This window comes from Hyperolius riggenbachi, chromosome 6, assembly GCF_040937935.1.
Source record: "Hyperolius riggenbachi isolate aHypRig1 chromosome 6, aHypRig1.pri, whole genome shotgun sequence".
Taxonomy (NCBI): Eukaryota; Metazoa; Chordata; class Amphibia; order Anura; family Hyperoliidae; genus Hyperolius; species Hyperolius riggenbachi.
Genome location: NC_090651.1, coordinates 287,555,359 through 287,575,736, shown reverse-complemented (window position 1 = coordinate 287,575,736; position 20,378 = coordinate 287,555,359). Strand labels below are relative to the sequence as shown.

General features: G+C 43.7%; 2 protein-coding genes across 3 annotated transcripts in view; both read left to right on the top strand.

Annotated features, from left to right (window-relative positions):
- The first annotated feature begins 582 nt into the window (after positions 1-582).
- Positions 583-5,906, top strand: LOC137521573 (putative nuclease HARBI1). The gene is made up of 3 exons (XM_068240992.1): positions 583-724; positions 1,394-1,495; positions 5,485-5,906. The coding sequence occupies exons 1-3, from the start codon at positions 621-623 to the stop codon at positions 5,786-5,788; spliced, it is 510 nt and encodes a 169-aa protein (XP_068097093.1). The 5' UTR covers positions 583-620; the 3' UTR covers positions 5,789-5,906.
- A 7,712-nt stretch (positions 5,907-13,618) lies between these two features.
- The window catches only part of TRIM29 (tripartite motif containing 29), a 95,594-nt gene continuing 88,834 nt past the window's right edge, over positions 13,619-20,378 (top strand). Inside the window, exon 1 of one of the 2 annotated variants that reach the window (XM_068240990.1) lies at positions 13,619-14,411. In XM_068240990.1, coding sequence (XP_068097091.1) covers positions 13,803-14,411 — 609 coding nt within the window. In that variant the 5' untranslated portion in view covers positions 13,619-13,802. The remainder of the gene's footprint in view (positions 14,412-20,378) is intronic. The other variant, XM_068240991.1, reaches the window with a different exon arrangement.

Below are 20,378 nucleotides of genomic sequence, written 5' to 3'. Positions count from 1 at the left end.
CCTCATCACAATTTACCTTAGCTGCAAATTAATAAACATGGAACACATCTAAAGTCCACAGCCACCACAAAGCAGCAGCCACCACACATTACAGAAGCTAAAGGCGGAGCCAGCTGTGGCCACTGAAATAGGGGAGAGCCCGTTCCCAAAACTCTATACCTGTGTTTCAACCGTTCTTATGTGAGTATGGCCCAGTGCACACCAAAACCGCTAGCAGATCGGCAAAACGCTAGCGGTTTTTGTAGCGTTTTTTCTCGCGTTTAGAGAGAAAACGCTAGCGTTTTGTAAAATAAGTGTTGCGTTTTTGTTAGCGTTTGCGTTTTGCGTTTTTTACTTTAAAGTGGTTGAAATAGCTTAAACAAAGGGTAAAAAGTGTTATATTGATGATGTATGTGTTCTGAGTTACGGTAAGTAATCAAGCAGTAATTAAGGTCAATTGAACAATATAAAAAGGGTGTTTCCCTTCACAGTCTTGTGGGTTTGTTGAGGAGTATCTAGAGAGGTTTATGGAGAGTAGAGTGGTTGGTTTGCTGAGAATGTATCCTGATCTGATTTTGTTATTTGCTGTAGCAGCATATATGAGGGGCAGACCAAGGGCCCGGAGATTCTGGGTCCATCCTATGCTGCAGGTGCGGCATAGGAAGGGGCAGTTTTGGATTCTCTACAGTGATTTGAGGCATCATCCTGAGAAATGTTTTGGCTACACCCGGATGTCTATTGCCAGGTAAATGTTCATCATGTTATGTACATATATAACAATCTGTGTTAAGAATATATGTATAATATATACCTTGAAATGTGTCGTATGCTTCATAGCAAACTTAGTTTTGCATCACATCATGTTACAAAATGCTGCCTAAACATAGATCTCTACATTTCTTGTGGTGTTTACATTAAACCAGGCGCCTGATATTCCTGCTAATCGAGTATTTGGGATCATTGTCGCAACAGCCCCTGAAGAAGCTTGCCATTCAGGTGGTCATAGTCAAGGCATAGTCTATTATTGTTAGAGTTGTGTTAATCAGACACTACTGCAGTCAAGAAAATGTTGAGGACAGTTGAGTAACAGGTATATTTAAACCAGCAACATACACCTCCCTAGAAGTTGTTTTTCATATATATTAGCATGCTGAAAGGAGGTGTTTGATGTCAATTGATCATGCAGTATTCAACATGTTAGACACAGTAATGACAACCTTATATGGTGCAATGGTTTATTTCTCACACCTTTCTAAAGTAACAATGCCGCTTTATTTTTTACAACAAAGTATTTGTTTGAAAGTGGCAGACATCCACATGTATGAATATATAATCGCATCAATTTTGAAATTGAAATCAAGATTGCCATACCAACTGCAATTTACATTGTCAACCTATCGTTCTCGTTTCACAGTTTTGATACACTGTTGGAGAAGTTGAGGGATGGTCTTAAACGCAAAGATACAAATTATAGAAGAGCTATTTCGCCAACTGAAAGACTCCTCATAACATTGAGGTAAACATTATTAATCAACATTTTAACATAAAACATTCTTTTTTCTTTAGCTGAAATTACTAGCAATCTTGTTGGAATAGAAATTCGGTCATTGTATTATCAGCATTGAACAATGGTGGTGTACTGTCAGAGCTGCTTTGTGAGGTGTTTTGAAAGTTCAAATCAGTGTACACTGGATTTTCATGTGACAATGATGAAGTATGATAGCTATGAGGTGGCTCATTACGTACAGGAGGTGGCATGGGGAAATGACCATGGCGACCATGTCGGATGTTTGGCCTATGCATAGCAGGGTAAGTAGGTGGCTCATACATAGGATGAGTATGGTAACGTTGTTGTTGGTATTGAGGGTAGTGATGTTGAGGGCCAGACATGCGTGGTTGAGAAATGAAATGGTGACTACCTTCTGATGGCAGTCTGTCAGTTTGTAAATAAGTGTCCAGGGCATTTGAGATAGCAAGCCTGGCTGCCCATTGCTTGTCTTCAGGAACTTTTTGCAGAAAAGGCACTAAACTTAAAAGATATTGTGTGCATGGATCTTTTAATTTTGCTACTTCTTCCTCTCTTTTATCCATGTGATCAACCGCCTTTTCTATCGAACTAATTAGCTTCTCATCATACTCTGCCCTGCTTATACCTCTTCCCATTCTCCTTCCTTGTGTAGATGCCCTGAACCCTCTATGTGTCACATTGGTGCGTGTCCTGGTAGATGGGGACCTGTTTTGTGTGTCTTGTGGTGGAGTAGATGCACTCTCATCCTGTGTTGCTGTCTCTTGGTCCTGGGAACAGACATCTTGTGTATCAAGGTCACTGTCTGTTTGTGCCAACACTTCTGCATCTTCCTCTGGTGGGTCTGGTGGTAGGCTATCTTCAGTTCTTCCAAAAAAATATAAAAAGATATACTAAGCATATGTTTAATCATGGTATAGCAATGGGCTCACATTTGCGCTATACTTACGTAGGATAATCATGATGTGGTCTGAGGAATTCTAAGATGGATGTGAATTTGCAGGGGCGTAACTAGAAATCACTGGGCCCCCCTGCGAATATTTGGATGGGGCCCCCCCATAGGTGTCAAATAATCGTAATTGGGCAGCGTTTCACTGTAAATTAATTGTAAAGTGGGCAGCATTTTACCAGACAATCGTAATGTGGGCCAGAAAATCGTAATGTGGGCAGAGTTCACCAGAAAATCGTAATGTGGGCCTTTAGAAAATCATAATGTGGGCAGAGTTCACCAGAAAATCGTAATGTGGGCACCAGTCACCAGAAAATAGTAACGTGAGCAGCAGTCACCAGAAAATTGTAACGTGGGCAGCATTCACCAGACAATCGTAATGTGGGCAGCGTTCACCAGAATATCGTAATGTGGGCCAGAAAATCGTAATGTGGGCAGAGTTCACCAGAAAATTGTAACATGGACAGCATTCACCAGACAATCGTAACTTGGGCAGTGTTCACCAGAAAATCGTAATGTGGGCCAGAAAATCGTAATGTGGGCAGCGTTCACCAGAAAATCGTAACGTGGACAGCATTCACCAGACAATCGTAACGTGGGCAGTGTTCACCAGAAAATCGTAATGTGGGCCAGAAAATCGTAATGTGGGCAGAGTTCACCAGAAAATCGCAATGTGGGCAGCAGTCACCAGAAAATCGCCATGTGGGCAGCAGTCACCAGAAAATTGCAATGTGGGCATCAGTCGCCAGAAAATCCTAATGTGGGCAGCAGTCACCAGAATATCGTAATGTGGGCAGCAGTCACCAGAAAATCCTAATGTGGGCAGCAGTCAGTCACCAGAATGTCGTAATGTGGGCAGCAGACACCAGAAAATCCTAATGTGGGCAGCAGTCACCAGAAAATCCTTATGTGGGCAGCAGTCACCAGAAAAATCGCAATGTGGGCAGCAGTCACCAGAAAATCGCAATGTGGGCAGCAGTCACCAGAAAATCGTAATGTGGGCAGCATACACCAGAAAATCGTAATGTGGGCAGCAGACACCAGAAAATCGCAATGTGGGCAGCAGACACCTGAAAATCGTAATGTGGGCAGCAGACACCTGAAAATCGTAATGTGGGCAGCAGACACCTGAAAATCGTAATGAGGGCAGCAGACACCTGAAAATCGCAATGTGGGCAGCAGTGACCAGAAAATCGCAATGTGGGCAGCAGTGACCAGAAAATCGTAATGTGGGCAGCAGACACCTGAAAATCACAATGTGGGCAGCAGACACCTGAAAATCACAATGTGGGCAGCAGACACCTGAAAATCGTAATGTGGGCAGCAGACACCAGAAAATCGCAATGTGGGCAGCAGACACCAGAAAATCGCAATGTGGGCAGCAGACACCAGAAAATCGCAATGTGGGCAGCAGACACCAGAAAATCCTAATGTGGGCAGCAGACACCTGAAAATCGTAATGTGGGCAGCAGACACCTGAAAATCGTAATGTGGGCAGCAGACACCAGAAAATCGTAATGTGGGCAGCAGACACCAGAAAATCGCAATGTGGGCAGCAGTGACCAGAAAATCGCAATGTGGGCAGCAGTGACCAGAAAATCGTAATGTGGGCAGCAGACACCAGAAAATCGCAATGTGGGCAGCAGACACCAGAAAATCGCAATGTGGGCAGCAGTGACCAGAAAATCGCAATGTGGGCAGCAGTGACCAGAAAATCGTAATGTGGGCAGCAGACACCAGAAAATCGCAATGTGGGCAGCAGACACCAGAAAATCGCAATGTGGGCAGCAGTGACCAGAAAATCGTAATGTGGGCAGCAGACACCAGAAAATCATAATGTGGGCAGCAGACACCAGAAAATCGCAATGTGGGCAGCAGACACCTGAAAATCACAATGTGGGCAGCAGTGACCAGAAAATCATAATGTGGGCAGCAGACACCAGAAAATCGCAATGTGGGCAGCAGACACCAGAAAATCGCAATATGGGCAGCAGTGACCAGAAAATCGCAATGTGGGCAGCATTGACCAGACAATCGTAATGTGAGCAGCAGACACCAGAAAATCGCAATGTGGGCAGCAGACACCAGAAAATCGCAATGTGGGCAGCAGTGACCAGAAAATCGTAATGTGGGCAGCAGACACCAGAAAATCGTAATGTGGGCAGCAGACACCAGAAAATCATAATGTGGGCAGCAGACACCAGAAAATCGCAATGTGGGCAGCAGACACCTGAAAATCACAATGTGGGCAGCAGTGACCAGAAAATCATAATGTGGGCAGCAGACACCTGAAAATCACAATGTGGGCAGCAGTGACCAGAAAATCACAATGTAGGCAGCAGACACTAGAAAAAAAAATGCACCTGTGAAAAAAAAACAATTCACTTACCTGACAGAAGTCTTCTCCTCTCCCGGCATCTGGCTCGCAGCTCCCCGAGTCCTCCTGCAGCACATCTCCCGCGCTGACAGGCAGAGTGCAGGGCTACGGCAAGATGGCTGCCGAAGCCCTGTACTAGAGACACAAATAGTCTCCAGTGCAGGGCTTCTTCGGCGGCCATCTTGCCGTAGCCCTGCTCTGCCTGCCGGAGACTATGCAGGCTGCTGGAGCGGGGCTGCGGGGAATGAACTGGCGCAGCGTCTATTAGACGCTGCGGCCAGTTGAGCACCTTGCTGGGGGGTCCAGAGCAGCGCTCCCCCCACGCACAGTGAGCGGGCCCCAGAGCAGCCCCGGGCGGCCGGGCCCCCCTGCGGCTGAGAGAGTCGCATCCCCGGTAGGTACGCCGGTGGTGACAGCCTTTCCTCCTCCGGGCCCCTGACTTGCTAGGGGCCCCCCTGCAACTGCAGGGGCTGCAGGGTCTATTCCTACGCCCCTGTGAATTTGTATTTCACCCGTTGTGAGCTGCCAGAACCACTTTTGGATTCCTGAAACTGTTTTTCCAACTCTTTCCGATAACTATCACGTACCGACTTCCATCTTCTACGAAGAACAGCAACTAAAAAACATAATTTAACATATTTTTTTTATTTACAGATTCTTGGCTACAGGACAATCGTATGCAGCACTGCATTATCAATATAGGATGGGAAGAAGTACTATTCGTTATCTGGTTTTGGACACCTGCACTTTACTTTGGAATGTGCTTCAGCCAGACTTTATGCCCACACCTGATTCTGCTATGTGGGAGTCAAACATTCAGATGTTTTGGGACAAACACCGGTTTCCTAACTGCCTAGGAGCAGTGGATGGCAAACATGTCAGAGTGGTCATGCCTGCCCGCAGTGGCAGTGTTTATTACAATTACAAAAAATACTTCTCACTTAATGGCTGTGGCTGATCCAGAATACAAATTTATATATGTGGATGTGGGTGGTTATGGTAGTTCTCATGACTCAGCTATATTTCGCCATAGTCGCTTTGGAATTAAACTTCAAGCTGGCACTTTGAATATGCCTGCAGCACGACCCTCTATACATCAAAAGGTTCCAAGTCGAGTCAGCACCGCCTTCAGTAGAAAAAAGCTCTTTTATTGATTAAAAGGCATGATGATAAAGCAGCAGCGACAGCTCCGCTGTTTCGGGCGTGCAGCCCTTTTTCAAGCCAAAGCAGGAATTTGGCTTGAAAAAGGGCTGCACGCCCGAAACAGCGGAGCTGTCGCTGCTGCTTTATCATCATGCCTTTTAATCAATAAAAGAGCTTTTTTCTACTGAAGGCGGTGCTGACTCGACTTGGAACCTTTTGATGTATAGATGGTCTGATGTGCACGGATCATAGGAGTCATAGCACGTCTGCTTATCAACTCCCCCATTGGTGCTTACCACACACAGTGGATGCAGCACGACCCTGGCCTGGCACACAAGAACCAAATTACCCATGTGTGTTTGTGGGTGATGAGGCTTTTGCCCTTTCTGACCATGTCATGCGCCCCTATGCTCAAAGACATTTGACTGAAAGCAAAATGAGATTCAACCACCACCTCACACAAGCGAGGCAGGTGGTTGAATGTGCCTTTGGGATTCTGACCAGTAAGTGGCGCCTTTTCCACACAGCCATAAAAATGCAGCCTAAATATGCTATAACTGTTATTAAAGCCACCTGCATACTGCACAATTATGTCCGAACCTTAGATGGGGTACAGGTGGAAGAAGAGATTCCACCAACTGTACTACCACCTGTTGCTGCTGCTACATTACGTGGATCTTATACAGCACTGCAAATTAGAGACAGACTAGCTGAATATTTTGGGACCTAAATTTATGATTCTCCCATTACTAATCTAAACACTTGTACATTATGTGAATAAAAATCTAATTCTGTATCATAAAAAAATGCCTGCAAATAATGTGCTTATATTCAATAACATATACTAACTGAATCCAGCATCATCTACATTTAGGCACACACATCCACCTAGCCATGATAAGTGAACACACAGATCAGCACAGATATAATGATGATATATATCATTAAACCAATGTTGTGCAGGGGGAAGGGGCTACAATACCTACAGTAATGCAAGGAATATAAAAAATGACATTGATAACAAATGCTATATAAAAATACATGACACTTACTTTTTGCTTCTTTGGCCTGTGGTGAAAGTTTATCCCAGGTGCTCTGCAGAAAATCTTTGGCTATACGACTCCAATAAATATTGCCTTGCCCAACCTCTTTATAACCAGGTAAACTTTTATCATACATTTCTGGTATATTTTGTATTTTTATGATTAAGGCTTCTGCATCAAACCACTTCTGTGCCATCTTCCTTGCTGTAAAGCCTCGCCCAGCTCCAACAGCTCACAAACAGGAAGTCCACTTTGACCTGGAAAAAAACATCTCCCTCAAGAAAACGCAGGCCAAACCGCTTGTTGTAGCGTTTCCTAAAGCCGTTTGCGTTTTCCTATACTTTACATTAAGGACGAAACGCTTCCGAAAACCGCAAACGCGCAGCAGGAGGCGCGTTTGCGGCTTGGCAAAAACCGCAAACCGCCGGTGTGCACCATCCCATTGCAATACATTAGACAAGCGTTTTTAGAGGCGGATGCGGCCGGCGGATCGCTCCAAAAACCGCTCGGTGTGCACTGGGCCTATAATGGCTTTTTATAATCAATAAATGGTAGCAGTTTTACACTATGAGGGTCTTTGGTTTGAGGTATTGAACCCTGGTTACCGCTTTGGAGAAGTGGAAGGGAAGTGGATTAAGGAGATTGGAGACTAGCATGGTCTGGAAATTATCTGGTCGAAAGGTCGGGGTTACCTGGGAATAACCCCAACGTGCAACAAGACTCCGGTGGTCTGACCATCCGGTGAGTTTCACCAGATCAGGTGTGGTGGAGGTATATCCTATTGAAGATCATTTGAACACCAGAAGTTGGCATTATCCTGCGAAGCAGGCCGGAGTAGCGCTATACTGACATTTTGTGGACATTAGATACTGAAAACAGGAGCACACCTGAACTGTATTAGCACCTGGAAACATCATTGTGTGTCTAAATAGAAAGATAGCAGCTACATTGGCCTCAATTCACTAAATTTTATCGAACACCTTATCGAACATTTGATAATTTACCTCATGAGTAAAATCTAATTTTGAATTCACTAAGGTGTTATTGATTAATCTAATGTTTTATTAATAAAACGTTCAATAAATCTATAACACCTTAGGGAATTCAAAAATAGATTTTACTCATGAGGTAAATTATCAAACGTTTGATAAAGTGTTTGATAAAGCTTAGTGAATTGAGGCCATTGTGAGTATTATAAGAGATACATTGCGGTACGCACTGAATAGAATATATGGAACACATCTAGGGCTTGATTCACAAAGCGGTGCAAACTGTTTAGCACGGGTGTGCTAAACAGTTAGCACATGAAGTGCCGTTTGCGGACTTTTGTGCGCGCAAAGTGCCGCAATTTGCGCGATCGCGGACGTTTGCTCGTGCAATTTGCGGCAAATTGCGCGCGCAAAAGTCCGCGATCGCGCGAATCGTGGCACTTTGAGCGTGCAAAAGTCCGCGCACGGCACTTCACGTGCTAACTGTTTAGCACACCCATACTAAACAGTTTGCACCGCATTGTGAATCAAGCCCATAGTCTGCTTTGTTTAACTTGGGCTGCACTCAGGGGCGTAACTAGGTCCCATCGGGCCCCCTTGCAGAAATTCTGAGCCCCCCCCCCCTTTCTGGGGCCCGCTCAGGGCCGTTTTGGAGGGCTGGAGGGGTTGCAGCATGAGGGGAAAGCCATGCTACACATCGGCGGGGAGGGGGGACGGTCCAGCATGGATGTTTTTCCCTCCTGTTTATACAGGAAGTGGTGTCAGAGGCTAGAGAGAGGAACGTCCACGCTGGAATGCAAGGAAGGTATGTGGATCTGCCGCTGCCCGCCGCCTAGCCCTAGACACACACACTTATTGATGCTGGAGGGAAGCGCAGAGGGGAGAGTCCGAGGTGTCCCCGCCGTTCTGCAGCTTGGCTTTCCCCTCATGCTGCGTCCCCTCCAGCCCCCCACAACAGCCCTGAGCGCCCCCCCCCCCCCCCCCCGAACACCACCCCCTCCCCCCCCCGCGGATGCCAGTTACGCCAGTGGCTGCATTCATTTAGGGAAGGAAGCGAACACTATATTTTTGAGGCTGCATGGTCCCAGAATGCATAGCAGGCATGTCCCACGTTGCAAATCAAGATTATTAGAGTTATTTGTCTTTCCTGTTTTGTTATTCCTGCAATTAAAGGCATGGGGTCAAAGAACACTTCATTTATCCTCTAGAGCTTTCATTTTGTTTCTGCTGCTGTGACTGCATTTTTTACATTTTTAACTGCTCCCGAGCAGTTTAGCTTTGTGCCCTGGAGCACATACACATAGCAGCCCTGTAATATGAGCTAGCCTGGCTAAATACCTGTGTGTGTTTTCCTCATCATTTGCTGCTGTTCAGTGCTCTACTCTTCTCTAATACACCCTACTTTACAGCCATTATATATTTCCTTATCTATAGTTTCTGAACCTTGGCGTATATTCACTGCGATTACAGCAATCGAAATGCTTCACTTTATTAACACATAACAATAAAGGTCATGTGACTTTCATAAGTTATAACATGCTTTAGGGCCTGTACTGCTGCGCTTGCGCTGCATTTTTAAAATCGCATGCAATTTTTAAATCGCAAAGCCTTCATGAAATAGGAAAATCGCATCACACCAGCATGTACAGGTCTTCAAGATTTTAATGATTTTTCAAAATACCTTGCGATTAATTAACCTCCTTGGCGGTAACCCCGAACGTAGTTCGGGGTAAGCCGCCGGAGGGTGCTGCTGCTGGGCCGATTTGTTTAATTTTTTTTTTGCTGGACGCAGCTAGCACTTTGCTAGCTGCGCCAGCACACTGATCGCCGCCGCCCCGCTCACGATCGCCGCTATCAGTCGCGCCGCACGCCCTCCCCCCAGACCCCGTGCGCTGCCTGGCCAATCAGTGCCAGGCAGCGCCGAGGGGTGGCCCGGGACTCCCAATGACGTCCCGACAACGGGGGAAGCCCTCCAGGAAATCCCGTTCTTTGAACGGGATTTCCTGATCGGAAATCGCCGAAGGCGATCGAAGAGGGCGGGGGGATGCCGCTGAGCAGCGGCTATCATGTAGCGAGCCATGGGCTCGCTACATGATATAGGAAAAAAAAATTAAAAAAAAACTGCTGCGCTCCCTCCTGGCAGATTTTTTTATACCGCCAGGAGGGTTAAAAGTGCAGCAGTGTGTACAGACCCTTACCTGTAAGTGGAAGACACTGAATGCAAAAATATTGAGTGAAATAAAGAAATTATGCTGTGGGATGTATTTTGTTTTGCATTGGGATTGGGAGGTCATCAGTGCCCTCATTACATCATGAAAGAGAGTGTTCAATACCTTTAAAGTGGGATTAGACTTTAAAAATGAACATTTCATTAACTACTCTTAAAGCGGACCTGAACTCAGAACTTCCTCTCTGCTCTAAAAGATATGCACCAGCATAATAACCTTTTTAAAAAAAACATGTATTTGTTACAGCTGATACAAATCTTGCAATAAAATATGCAGTGTGTTTACTTTCTGCTTTCATGGAAGCATGTATAGGGTTAACATCCTGTTTTACAAGTTAGCTGCTCTGCCGAGGCAGCCAGATGACACAACCGAGAGATCAAATTAAAGTGATGATTAGTCATAGATGAGGGGGAGTTAGACAGGCTAAATTCTCTAAATACATACAGGGTGCATTTCTCTGTTTTCCTTCTATCCTGTGCAAGAGTTCAGGTCCACTTTAAGTACATAAACATTTCAAAGCATTCCCAAGCATTAGTATCTGTAAGCTATGATTAAGGGCCGTATGCCCGAAACATGTCAGCTTTTGTACCCCTTTTTTTTTGCTGTGAGGATACGTCCTAAATAAAGACATTGCTGTTTGTGAAGAGTCTTGGCTGTGGACCACTTCTTTTGAATATTGTTCCAGTGTATAGGCCTGGCTGCCTATGGTCCTGCACCGTCTTCCACAGTGCAGTTGAGCGGTGACCATCTTTTCCTTATCCATTCCCAAGCATTAATTGTGTGTAAAAAAAAAATTATTTTCAGTGCACAGAGCAGTACAGACTTGCTTATCTTTGGCTAATTGGCAAATATAATTGTTCCTGGCCAGTGGACAATCTCTTTGTCTTTATTCTGACCCCTATTTTGTGCTATTGTCAGGTCAATGTGTCTATTCAGCAGAGGAAAGGAGCAAAAGCAAGAAACATACAGGCAGAGAGTGTTTCCTGGCTGGCAATGATTACATTTGCCGATTAGCTAGAGATAAGCAATCCTGAACTGCTCTCTGCCTGCACACATACTTGCAAAATTAATTTTGCAATACAGGTAGTCCTCTACTTACGAACGCCGACTTACGAACGACCCTCCGATACGAATGGCATAGATTCTGTGTGTCCATGGTAACAAGTCAAAAAACATTTTTTCAAATTAGTGTACAAGATACAAAGGCGCCAAAAGAATAAAAGGTAATTAAATGAACTTAGAAAACCAACTTGTTAAACAGAGGAGGCAGCGGTGGTCTTACCCCCTCCAAACAGACACAGGCAAGGACTGCGATTCAGACAGTCAACACTTTATTCGGAACTCCAAAAAACAATGCAACGTGTTTCATGGGCCATACATCCCGCTTCCTCAGGCAAAATACAGTAGGAGTCACAGCATCTGTATTATATCAGCGAGCTTGGCGCCTCTCACACGTTGCATTGTTTTTTGGAGTTCCGAATAAATTGTTGACTATCTGAATCGCAGTCCTTGCCTGTGTTTGTTTGGAGGGGGTAAGACCACCGCTGCCTCCTCTGTTTAACCAGTTGGTTTTTTAAGTTCATTTAATTACTTTTTATTCTTTTGGCGCCTCTGTATCTTGTACACTACATTGAGTCCACCCTGGGTGGAGGGTTGTTACCCTATTTTCCTGTCTACATAGAGCGACTTTTTATTCCTGACTGGGGTCAGGATTGTTCTCCCCACCTGCCTATACAGTGGTTGCCTATTGGTAACCCTGGTTTGTAAGTATGATTTTAACTTCTCATTTATTTTGTTGTCCCCAAGACGAATTACAATATTGAGGCTCTTGGTGTCCCTCTGCTTTATTTTTTCAAATTAGACTTGTAGTTTTTGAGAAAATCGATTTAAAAAAATTCTAAGAAAAAAATGGCTTTTAAACTTGTATAAGCAGGCACAGGGGACTGAGGTGACACAGAGGGGGGCACTGGAGGCACAGGAGGGCACAGAGGAGGGAGAGGGGACAGAGATGGCACAATGTTCCGACTTAAGAACAGATTCAGGTTAAGAACAAATCTAGAGTCCCTATTTTGTTAATTTACCAGGGACTACCTGTAGTCTTAAATGTCGTATTACGATGTCGCATTGTAATTCCGGATTTCGCTAGGAAATTACTACAAGAAATTTGACCTCCTCACTAGAGGTGAGAATTGTATCTATGCTAGACAAAATATCCTCATTAATTGAGGCTTAATTCAATAGGTTTATGGAAGTGTAGGGTGTACTTAAAATGTACCTGAGACATTTGCATCAAAAGGATTTATACTAACCTGGGGATTCCTTCAGCCTCCTTTCTGTCCTTTCTATTGCTCTGTTTCCAGTCCTGGTAAATTCCCAACTGAGCCAATTGGGGACTACTGCACATGCTGGCCACGCGCACCCCCAATCATGCTCCCGTTAAGCCTGCGCAGAACACTACTGGCCTTGGGAACACAATTGGGGTTACGCTGGGCCAAGGACATGCATGTGCAGTGACCTTCAACCCATCTGAATTGTGGATTCCGCTACAGCTCAACTGAGGGGACTGGACCAACACAGAGGGAGGTAACGGCCTACAGTGGGCTGGAGGTAGCCCCAGGTAAGTATAAATCCTATTATTGCAAATGTCTCAGGTTTACTTTAAAGAATGCTGCTGTTACTTTCTTTAAACGTTTGTGGCCACAGCTCTGCTGATAGCGTAACCCATGGTAACCTGCTGCTAGTAGTAACGGTAATATTGTCTGCGCACAGCAATATTGCCGCAACTTCGTTCATGTTATGTAGTGTTATGTTTCATGTTATGTGACATGCCAGCTCATAGTTAAAATAACTATTTTCTTTCTCCTTTTCAGTACTAAATAATAATATTGATCCAAGGATAACATTGATCCATGGGATAATATTGATCCAAAGGATAACATTGCATATGACAGTATATTTCTGCTGTGCCTCTTGGATAGGATCATCACTCTGTGTTTAAAACATAATAAACAATAACAGTCCATCAACATGTATCCTTTATTGTTGTCTGTGCTAAACTGACTAGAGGTGAGGTCTGTTATGCTTCATATAGTTACTGTCGTTTTCACTTAATCATTTTTCTTTGTACTGCCTTATTAAATCAGCCTAACATTTATGTTGTAATTTACTATGTCACCAAATTAAAACAGTTGTCGTATGTAGGACACTAACAGATTACAATTTACTTAATCAGCAGGTTGTACAGCCAAACAGTGACTATCCACAACTACAGACAGGTTACAGCCAGTAGGAAAATAATTAAAAAAAAAGTCTCTTTCTCTGAAGAAGGGCAGGGCAGGAATGTTCTCAAGGCTTCCTGGGTGTGGATCAGATTGTGTAACCTTAGCTGTCTCATCTCCTCACAATATCTTCTCTGCTGTCGGTCATCATCATCAACAAGAATCTTGTTTCTTTTGCCAGAAAAGGTGTGAGTCAGAGAGCTATCGACACTTTTCAGCTTACTTTCAGTCTGCTCATAAAGCCATATCACTAGATTAAGTTGCACAGAAAGATCTACAGTGTTAAGAGCGATGGAAAATCAACATACTAAAACCGCCAATGGCTCCCACAGCGAAGACGGCAATGGCAGCATACTGCAGGATTGTGCAAACCTGAGCCCTATTAATGAGACTCAAGAAGGACTAATTGATAGTCCTGGCCCAGAACAAGGAGGGGTGAAATTATCATTAATGAACACCAGCCCTGGAATAGGAAGTGCAAAGGTTGGCAGGCTGAATCTATTTACCACACCTGATTCAAAGGTTCCCAGCAGTCCTGGTGTGGAGAAATCAGAACCTCGGAGATCTGTTCGTGGAAGTCTGGGATCTAGCATGGACAACGACGATGTCCTCTGCGATTCGTGCATCGATGACAAGAAAAAGGCTGTCAAGTCATGCCTGGTCTGCCAGACATCCTTCTGTGAACCACATCTGAAGCCCCATTTGGAAGGAGCTGCGTTTCGGGATCATAAGCTACTGGACCCCATCAGAGATTTTGAAGCTCGAAAATGCCCCTTGCACAGCAAAACCATGGAGCTGTTTTGTCAAACAGACCAGACATGCATCTGCTATCTATGCATGTTCCAAGAACACAAGAATCACAATACAGTCACAGTAGAGGCTGAGAAATATGTGAAGGAGGTGAGTACTGTTTTCAGATAATCTTTTGGGATGAGATGGAGAAGAAAGGAAAATAAAACTAATATAGACAGTGCAAAGCCTAATAACATCATTAAAGCATATATTTATATTCTTCCCTTGAACGTTTAAGGTGATTACCTGGCAAGTTGTTAGAGGTCTTAATGCAGTGTTTCTCAAATCTTTCCTCAACTCCCACTAAAGGTGCATGCATTTCAGGTAGCCTCTCCCAACAGTTTTGTGTGAATATCAACAAAACACAAGCATTTGGTTGAACTTTAGGGGCATGTTTGGGAAATAATGTATTAAAGTGGAATGCTTAGAAAGTTCCACTGCTGATGCTGGATTTCAGCCTCAATGGACAACATGGTGGGATCTCTATTTAACCACATATCTGGGTTGTAAAATTCAACTGTAAGGTGTGACTATTTACAAAGGCACTATGGCCCATATGCAATTCAAATTTTCTCCTGCGTTTTCTCCTAGGTGATATTATCAAACTTGTAAATAAAATGCATTTAAATCACCAGCAAGCAAGAAAACATTTAGTTTTTATAGTACTTTTCCACCTTCTTTTTGGTACTTTTTCAATTGCAAAGTGCTGAAAAGTTACTCTAAATAGAAGATGAAAAATTATCTGCTAGGAGAAAACGCAAGAAAAAAAGTTAATTGCATAGAGGCCCACTTGATGGCTTTGTTATTTAGAATCTTATTCTGGTTATTCTATATTTCAGTCTTAAACATAATATTGAATCTAGATAAAACATAGAATATGTATAGGGGAAAATGGAAGGTCAACTATGTCACCTTCTCAAAGATAAAATAAATACAGAATAAGTTAAATATACAATATTAAATGAAACAAGATCCCCCTATGAGCAAGCTTTGTTTATGAGAATTAGTTATACAGGGTAACACAAGTCTGGGCTTTGAAATGCTTTTGTTCTATACAGTACTTAAAACAAGCAGAAAAAGAAAACAAACTGGTTTTACAAGATATGCATTTAAGAAGCAGCCAAATCCCATTTCTGTTTTCACTAGTCTATATTTTTCTTAAGCAAAGCCCAATCATAAGAGAAAATCCACAGATATCAAATGATATAGGTGATATTTATTGACAATCAGGTATTAGAATATGTGTGAATGATTGCTTCTGATTTCAACGAGTTGTCGATATCTTAACAAAAAAGCTGCTCAGGCACTTTGAAATTATTTAGCTATTAATTTGTAGGTGATGCTTTCTATTACAGTGATCATCAGCCGAAGATGGTCTATCTTGTATGGGGTCTGTGCATGCATCTTTCATTGTTGTCTGATTAACATCTAACACAGTTGGCTGTCTTATTGTTAGGTGTGTTTGTTTTGGCCGAATCTCAGAGAAGATACCATCAGATGTGTCTGCAGCCTATTTGGAAGTATGATTTAGTGTGTGAATGAAAAAATGGATCAAAATTCATTTGCCTTTAAAGATTTTTCCCTACCATCTGTAGGGAGCTTTCAAGTTTGGCTGACCAAATAGAAGGCTGATTCGTCATAAGATTAAATGTAGATATAATAGTTTCACATAATCCTGAGCAAACAATAACAATACATATTTTTATATGACTTGTACAGTTTTTGTGGTGATTGGCCGATGCTTATCATTTTCTCTTGAGCGTTAGACTATATATGTTAGATCAGTAAACAAAAACTCTGGAGGAAGAAAAAGGAGGACGTACACCCCAAATGTTAGATCAGTGCTCATAAATATTCTAAAGCTGACTTTAGATATGTGAGGGCTGCCACATGATGAGACCCCATTAGGGCATACTGGGGTCATACGACTCCATGGATAGGTGGGCACAACTATGTTTTCTGGCTCCTGTTTGTGTTTTGCAAAGGGGAGAAGGGACACCCAATATTCATGGGGCAGCTGGAAAAAAAATGGTGGTCAGGCAAGAAAATCCAACCCTCCAAATCATTTCCTGTGATATCACTCTGGTTGTGGTTTCTGCAGGAGAACCCACAGGCATGAGATTATCACCCTTTTCAAATAAAGCCATCCAAGTTGGCAACTGCAAGACAACAGTCATCCCATGATTATGACCATCTTGAGGCAAATTTTCTTTCTCTAATACAATGTCCATCCTTTTATACCGATTTCCATCTGAAATAGGTTGAAAGTATCGATTAGGGATGCTGAAAAATGTAAGTTGCAAGGGCCCAATCTGATGCACAGCTGTAAGGCCTCGTTCACATTACACGCCGTATTTTGGCGACATGTGCGGGAGGCAGAAACGCACGACATCAGACGTGCATAGACTGCACTGTCTGATGTTCACACTGCATGCGTTGCGGACCAGTGCGGCCCACGAACGCATTCTGCACGCATTTTTTTGCCCAAACGCATGGCTGTCCCGTTCACTACAGTGAATGTGAATAAGCCGCGCAACTCATGATGGCGTACGTTCGTACGCGTTGCGGTTCCAATCGCACGGCTATCTGCGTGAATGAGGCCTAAGGGCATTCGATTTTCCAATGACCGATGGACCTGATGGCTCACCAGCTGGTCTCCCACTAATTGTATGTGCTCCCGCACCCTCCCTGGGCCATGGTGAGTGGGCCACCTGTCATACCAACGCGACTCCCCTTGCTGCTTCTGGCGTCTTTTTGAATTGTCACTGTCAGCGCCTGCACCATGTGACATCAATGCATGTACTGACATCCCTACATGCAGCAGCGTCGTGTAGTACAGGTACTCATGGTGAAAATTCAAAAGATGCAGACAATGGAGAAGATGAAGAGTCATGCCGGGTTGACAGGGGTGGGGCCATTAAATGAGGGCCCGTCCTGTAGATGGCTGCTGTAGGATGATTACCAATAGATTTCAAGCTGAAATCTTTTTGAAATCTGTCTGCAATGTGTGTGGGCTGGCAATAGATCCATCTCTGATCAGTTTTGATCAGAGAGAAATTTATCTGATGGTTTATCTGGTGGCAGATCAACGGGTGTATGGCCACTTTAAGTCTGTTATGGAGTTATCTACATACTTAATGCTTTCTCAGGCCTTATGATCTAATTCTTGAGAAACCTGTTAAGCTCGCATTGTTTACAGTGGTGGGCTGATGGTGATTATCAGTGTATAGAAGAAATTACACTGGTGGGGAGACTCATATGCAAGCCTAAAGAAAACATATCAGCCTCATTTAAAAAAATGACCAGTGTGGAAATACAAAGTTAGAGTGAGAGCATAAAAATTCCTTAAAATAGAGGAACATGCCAAAAAAATCCTATATCTTGTTAATAACTGCATGAAAAAAACAACAACAATAACAATGCTACATTCATTTCATGTGGCGGCCATTTCCAGTGGAACACGTGTCTGACAACGAATAATAGAAGAACAACATGAGGTGATCATAGCAACTACTCACATTTTCCCTCCCCTGATTCAGAAGCATAAAAGATTCAATCTGGTTGCTATAGGCACTACATTTGCCTAGTTAAAACACTTTTATTTACGTGGCAACAGGTGTCCTACACAATGATGTTGGCAGATTTTCCCTGCATTGCCATCACCTATAGCCATTCAGAATGTGTCTTTTATAAAAGTCATTATTTATTTGCTGTAGGCAAATCTATTTAACCCTTTATGGATGTATTTCTTCACTGCCATACTTAATAAGCTTGTTGGGGTTACCCTAAAGGAAAAAAAAAAAACTACCGTACTGCTCTGAGGAAAAGCAGATTAGAAGTGGTTAAATACATGGAGGCTGAGCCTTTGCTGTGGTCCTGTCTCAACAGAACACAAGCTGAGGGCGTCTGCTTTATTACGACATTTCATAAATGCCTTTGTATAAAAACTGAAATCTATGGCTGCATTGCAGCCCCACCTTGGGTGTGCCTGAGCATTATGCAGACAAGGTACTTGCCCACAGCCAAATGCTGCGCGTTACGCACGGTGACATCACTTTGACCCGCCTGTAAAGTTAACTAAAAATTTGTATCTGTGGTTCCTAGTTTGTCAGCACTCAAACCTGGAAGATTCCAGATCTGCGCTATCTACCCCAAGGCAATCCCGGCCATTTTGTTGAGGCCTAATAACCTTCATTTGGCTTTGCTGAGGAAACTGCCCGTGGCTATTGAAAGCTAGACAACATTCACGGACTGTTTGGTACTTTTCTGTGTGTTATATTTCCTCATAGTTAAGGTAGGCGGGTAGGCAGTTGTGGTATGCTATCGATGTACTGCATATTTCAGAAGTTAAATGGTTGCTAAACAGCAGAATCATATTTGAAGGATAAGTCCAGCTACACATAACCAAACCCTATTGAGTGTGACAGACTGCAAATGACAGACTGCAAAAAAAAAAGAAAAAGTGCACTGAAAACCCTTCAGCATATAAACGTTGCACTGTAGTGAGAGGAGTAAGGAGGCTGCCATATTTATTTCCCGATGTATAATACCAATTTCCTGGCTCTCCTGCGGATTACTTTTGTTTTGGTGGTGTCTGAATCACACATCTGAAACAAGCATTCAGCTACTGTTAAGGTGGCCATACATCAGGCGATTTGAAGGCTGATCGACCAATCGATTTGATTACTATAATGGGAAACGGATGAGAATCTGTGCCTCCAAGTGCATGCCCGATTGACGTCATGCTGCAAGATGTCGGACCGACTTGCTCAATTGGGTGTGCAGCAGGAACAGCGAGCAATATTGGGACGAGTAACGAATGAAACGAAAACCCTGGCGCTATTAATGCAATGTGTATCTATGTAATGTGTAAATGTGCTGTAAGGGTTCGTTCACACTACGGCCCAGTGCACACCAAAAACCTCTAGCAGATCTGCAAAACGCTAGAGGTTTTTGAAGCAGATTTCAGAGCGATTCTAGGCATGTTTAGAGGCGTTTTTAAACATGCCTAGCGGTTTTTGGAGCGTTTTTTGTGTAGCAGATTACAAATATTGTTACAGTAAAGAAGTTACTGAACAGCTTCTGTAACAAAAACGCCTGGAAAACCGCTCTGATCTAGCATTTTTCAGAGCTGTTTCCCACTTTTCTATACTTTAACATTGAGGCAGAAACGCCTCAGAAATCTAAAAAAATGCTGCAGCCCCTGAGTTTGCATTTGTGGAAAAAACAAACCGCTCTGGTGTGCACCAGCCCATTCACTTTCATTAGCCAAGCGGTTTCCCCCCTGCAAGCGTTTTTAAAAACGCTCCAGAACCGCTCTGGTGTGCACCAGCCCTATAGGAGCTTTTCTGAGCGCTTTGTGATTTTAAAAGCTCCTGCTAATGTTATCCTATATGTGTGTGTTCTCACTGAAGCGATGTGATTTCCTAAAAATCCCCCATAGGATTGCATTATCAAGAGCTTTTAAAATCTCTAGCACTTGTAGTGTGAACTAGCCCAAAGGCCTGGTGCACACCAAAAACCGCTAGCAGATCCGCAAAATGCTAGCAGATTTTGAAACGCTTTTTCTTATTTTTCTGCAGCGTTTCAGCTAGCGTTTTGCGGTTTTGTGTAGCGTTTTTGGTGTAGTAGATTTCATGTATTGTTACAGTAAAGCTGTTACTGAACAGCTACTGTAACAAAAAACGCCTGGCAAACCGCTCTGAAGTGCCGTTTTTCAGAGCGGTTTGCGTTTTTCCTATACTTAACATTGAGGCAGAAACGCATCCGCAATCCAAAATCTGCTGCAGCCCGGGAGTATGCGTTTCTGCAAAACGCCACCCGCTCTGGTGTGCACCACCCCATTGAAATGCATTACCCTAGCAGATCCGCACCCGCAAGCAGATCGCAAACCGCAGCGAAAACGCTCCGGTGTGCACTAGGCCTTAGTGTGCATTTATACATTACCTGTCCTATGTTGCGGTGCCCGTCCGTCTTCAGCCGCTCTTCTATTAGCCGCATACACTCTGCCGGCGCATAGCCTGCCAGCACATGACATCACACATGCGCCATGCCCGCAGAATGTATGTGGCTATT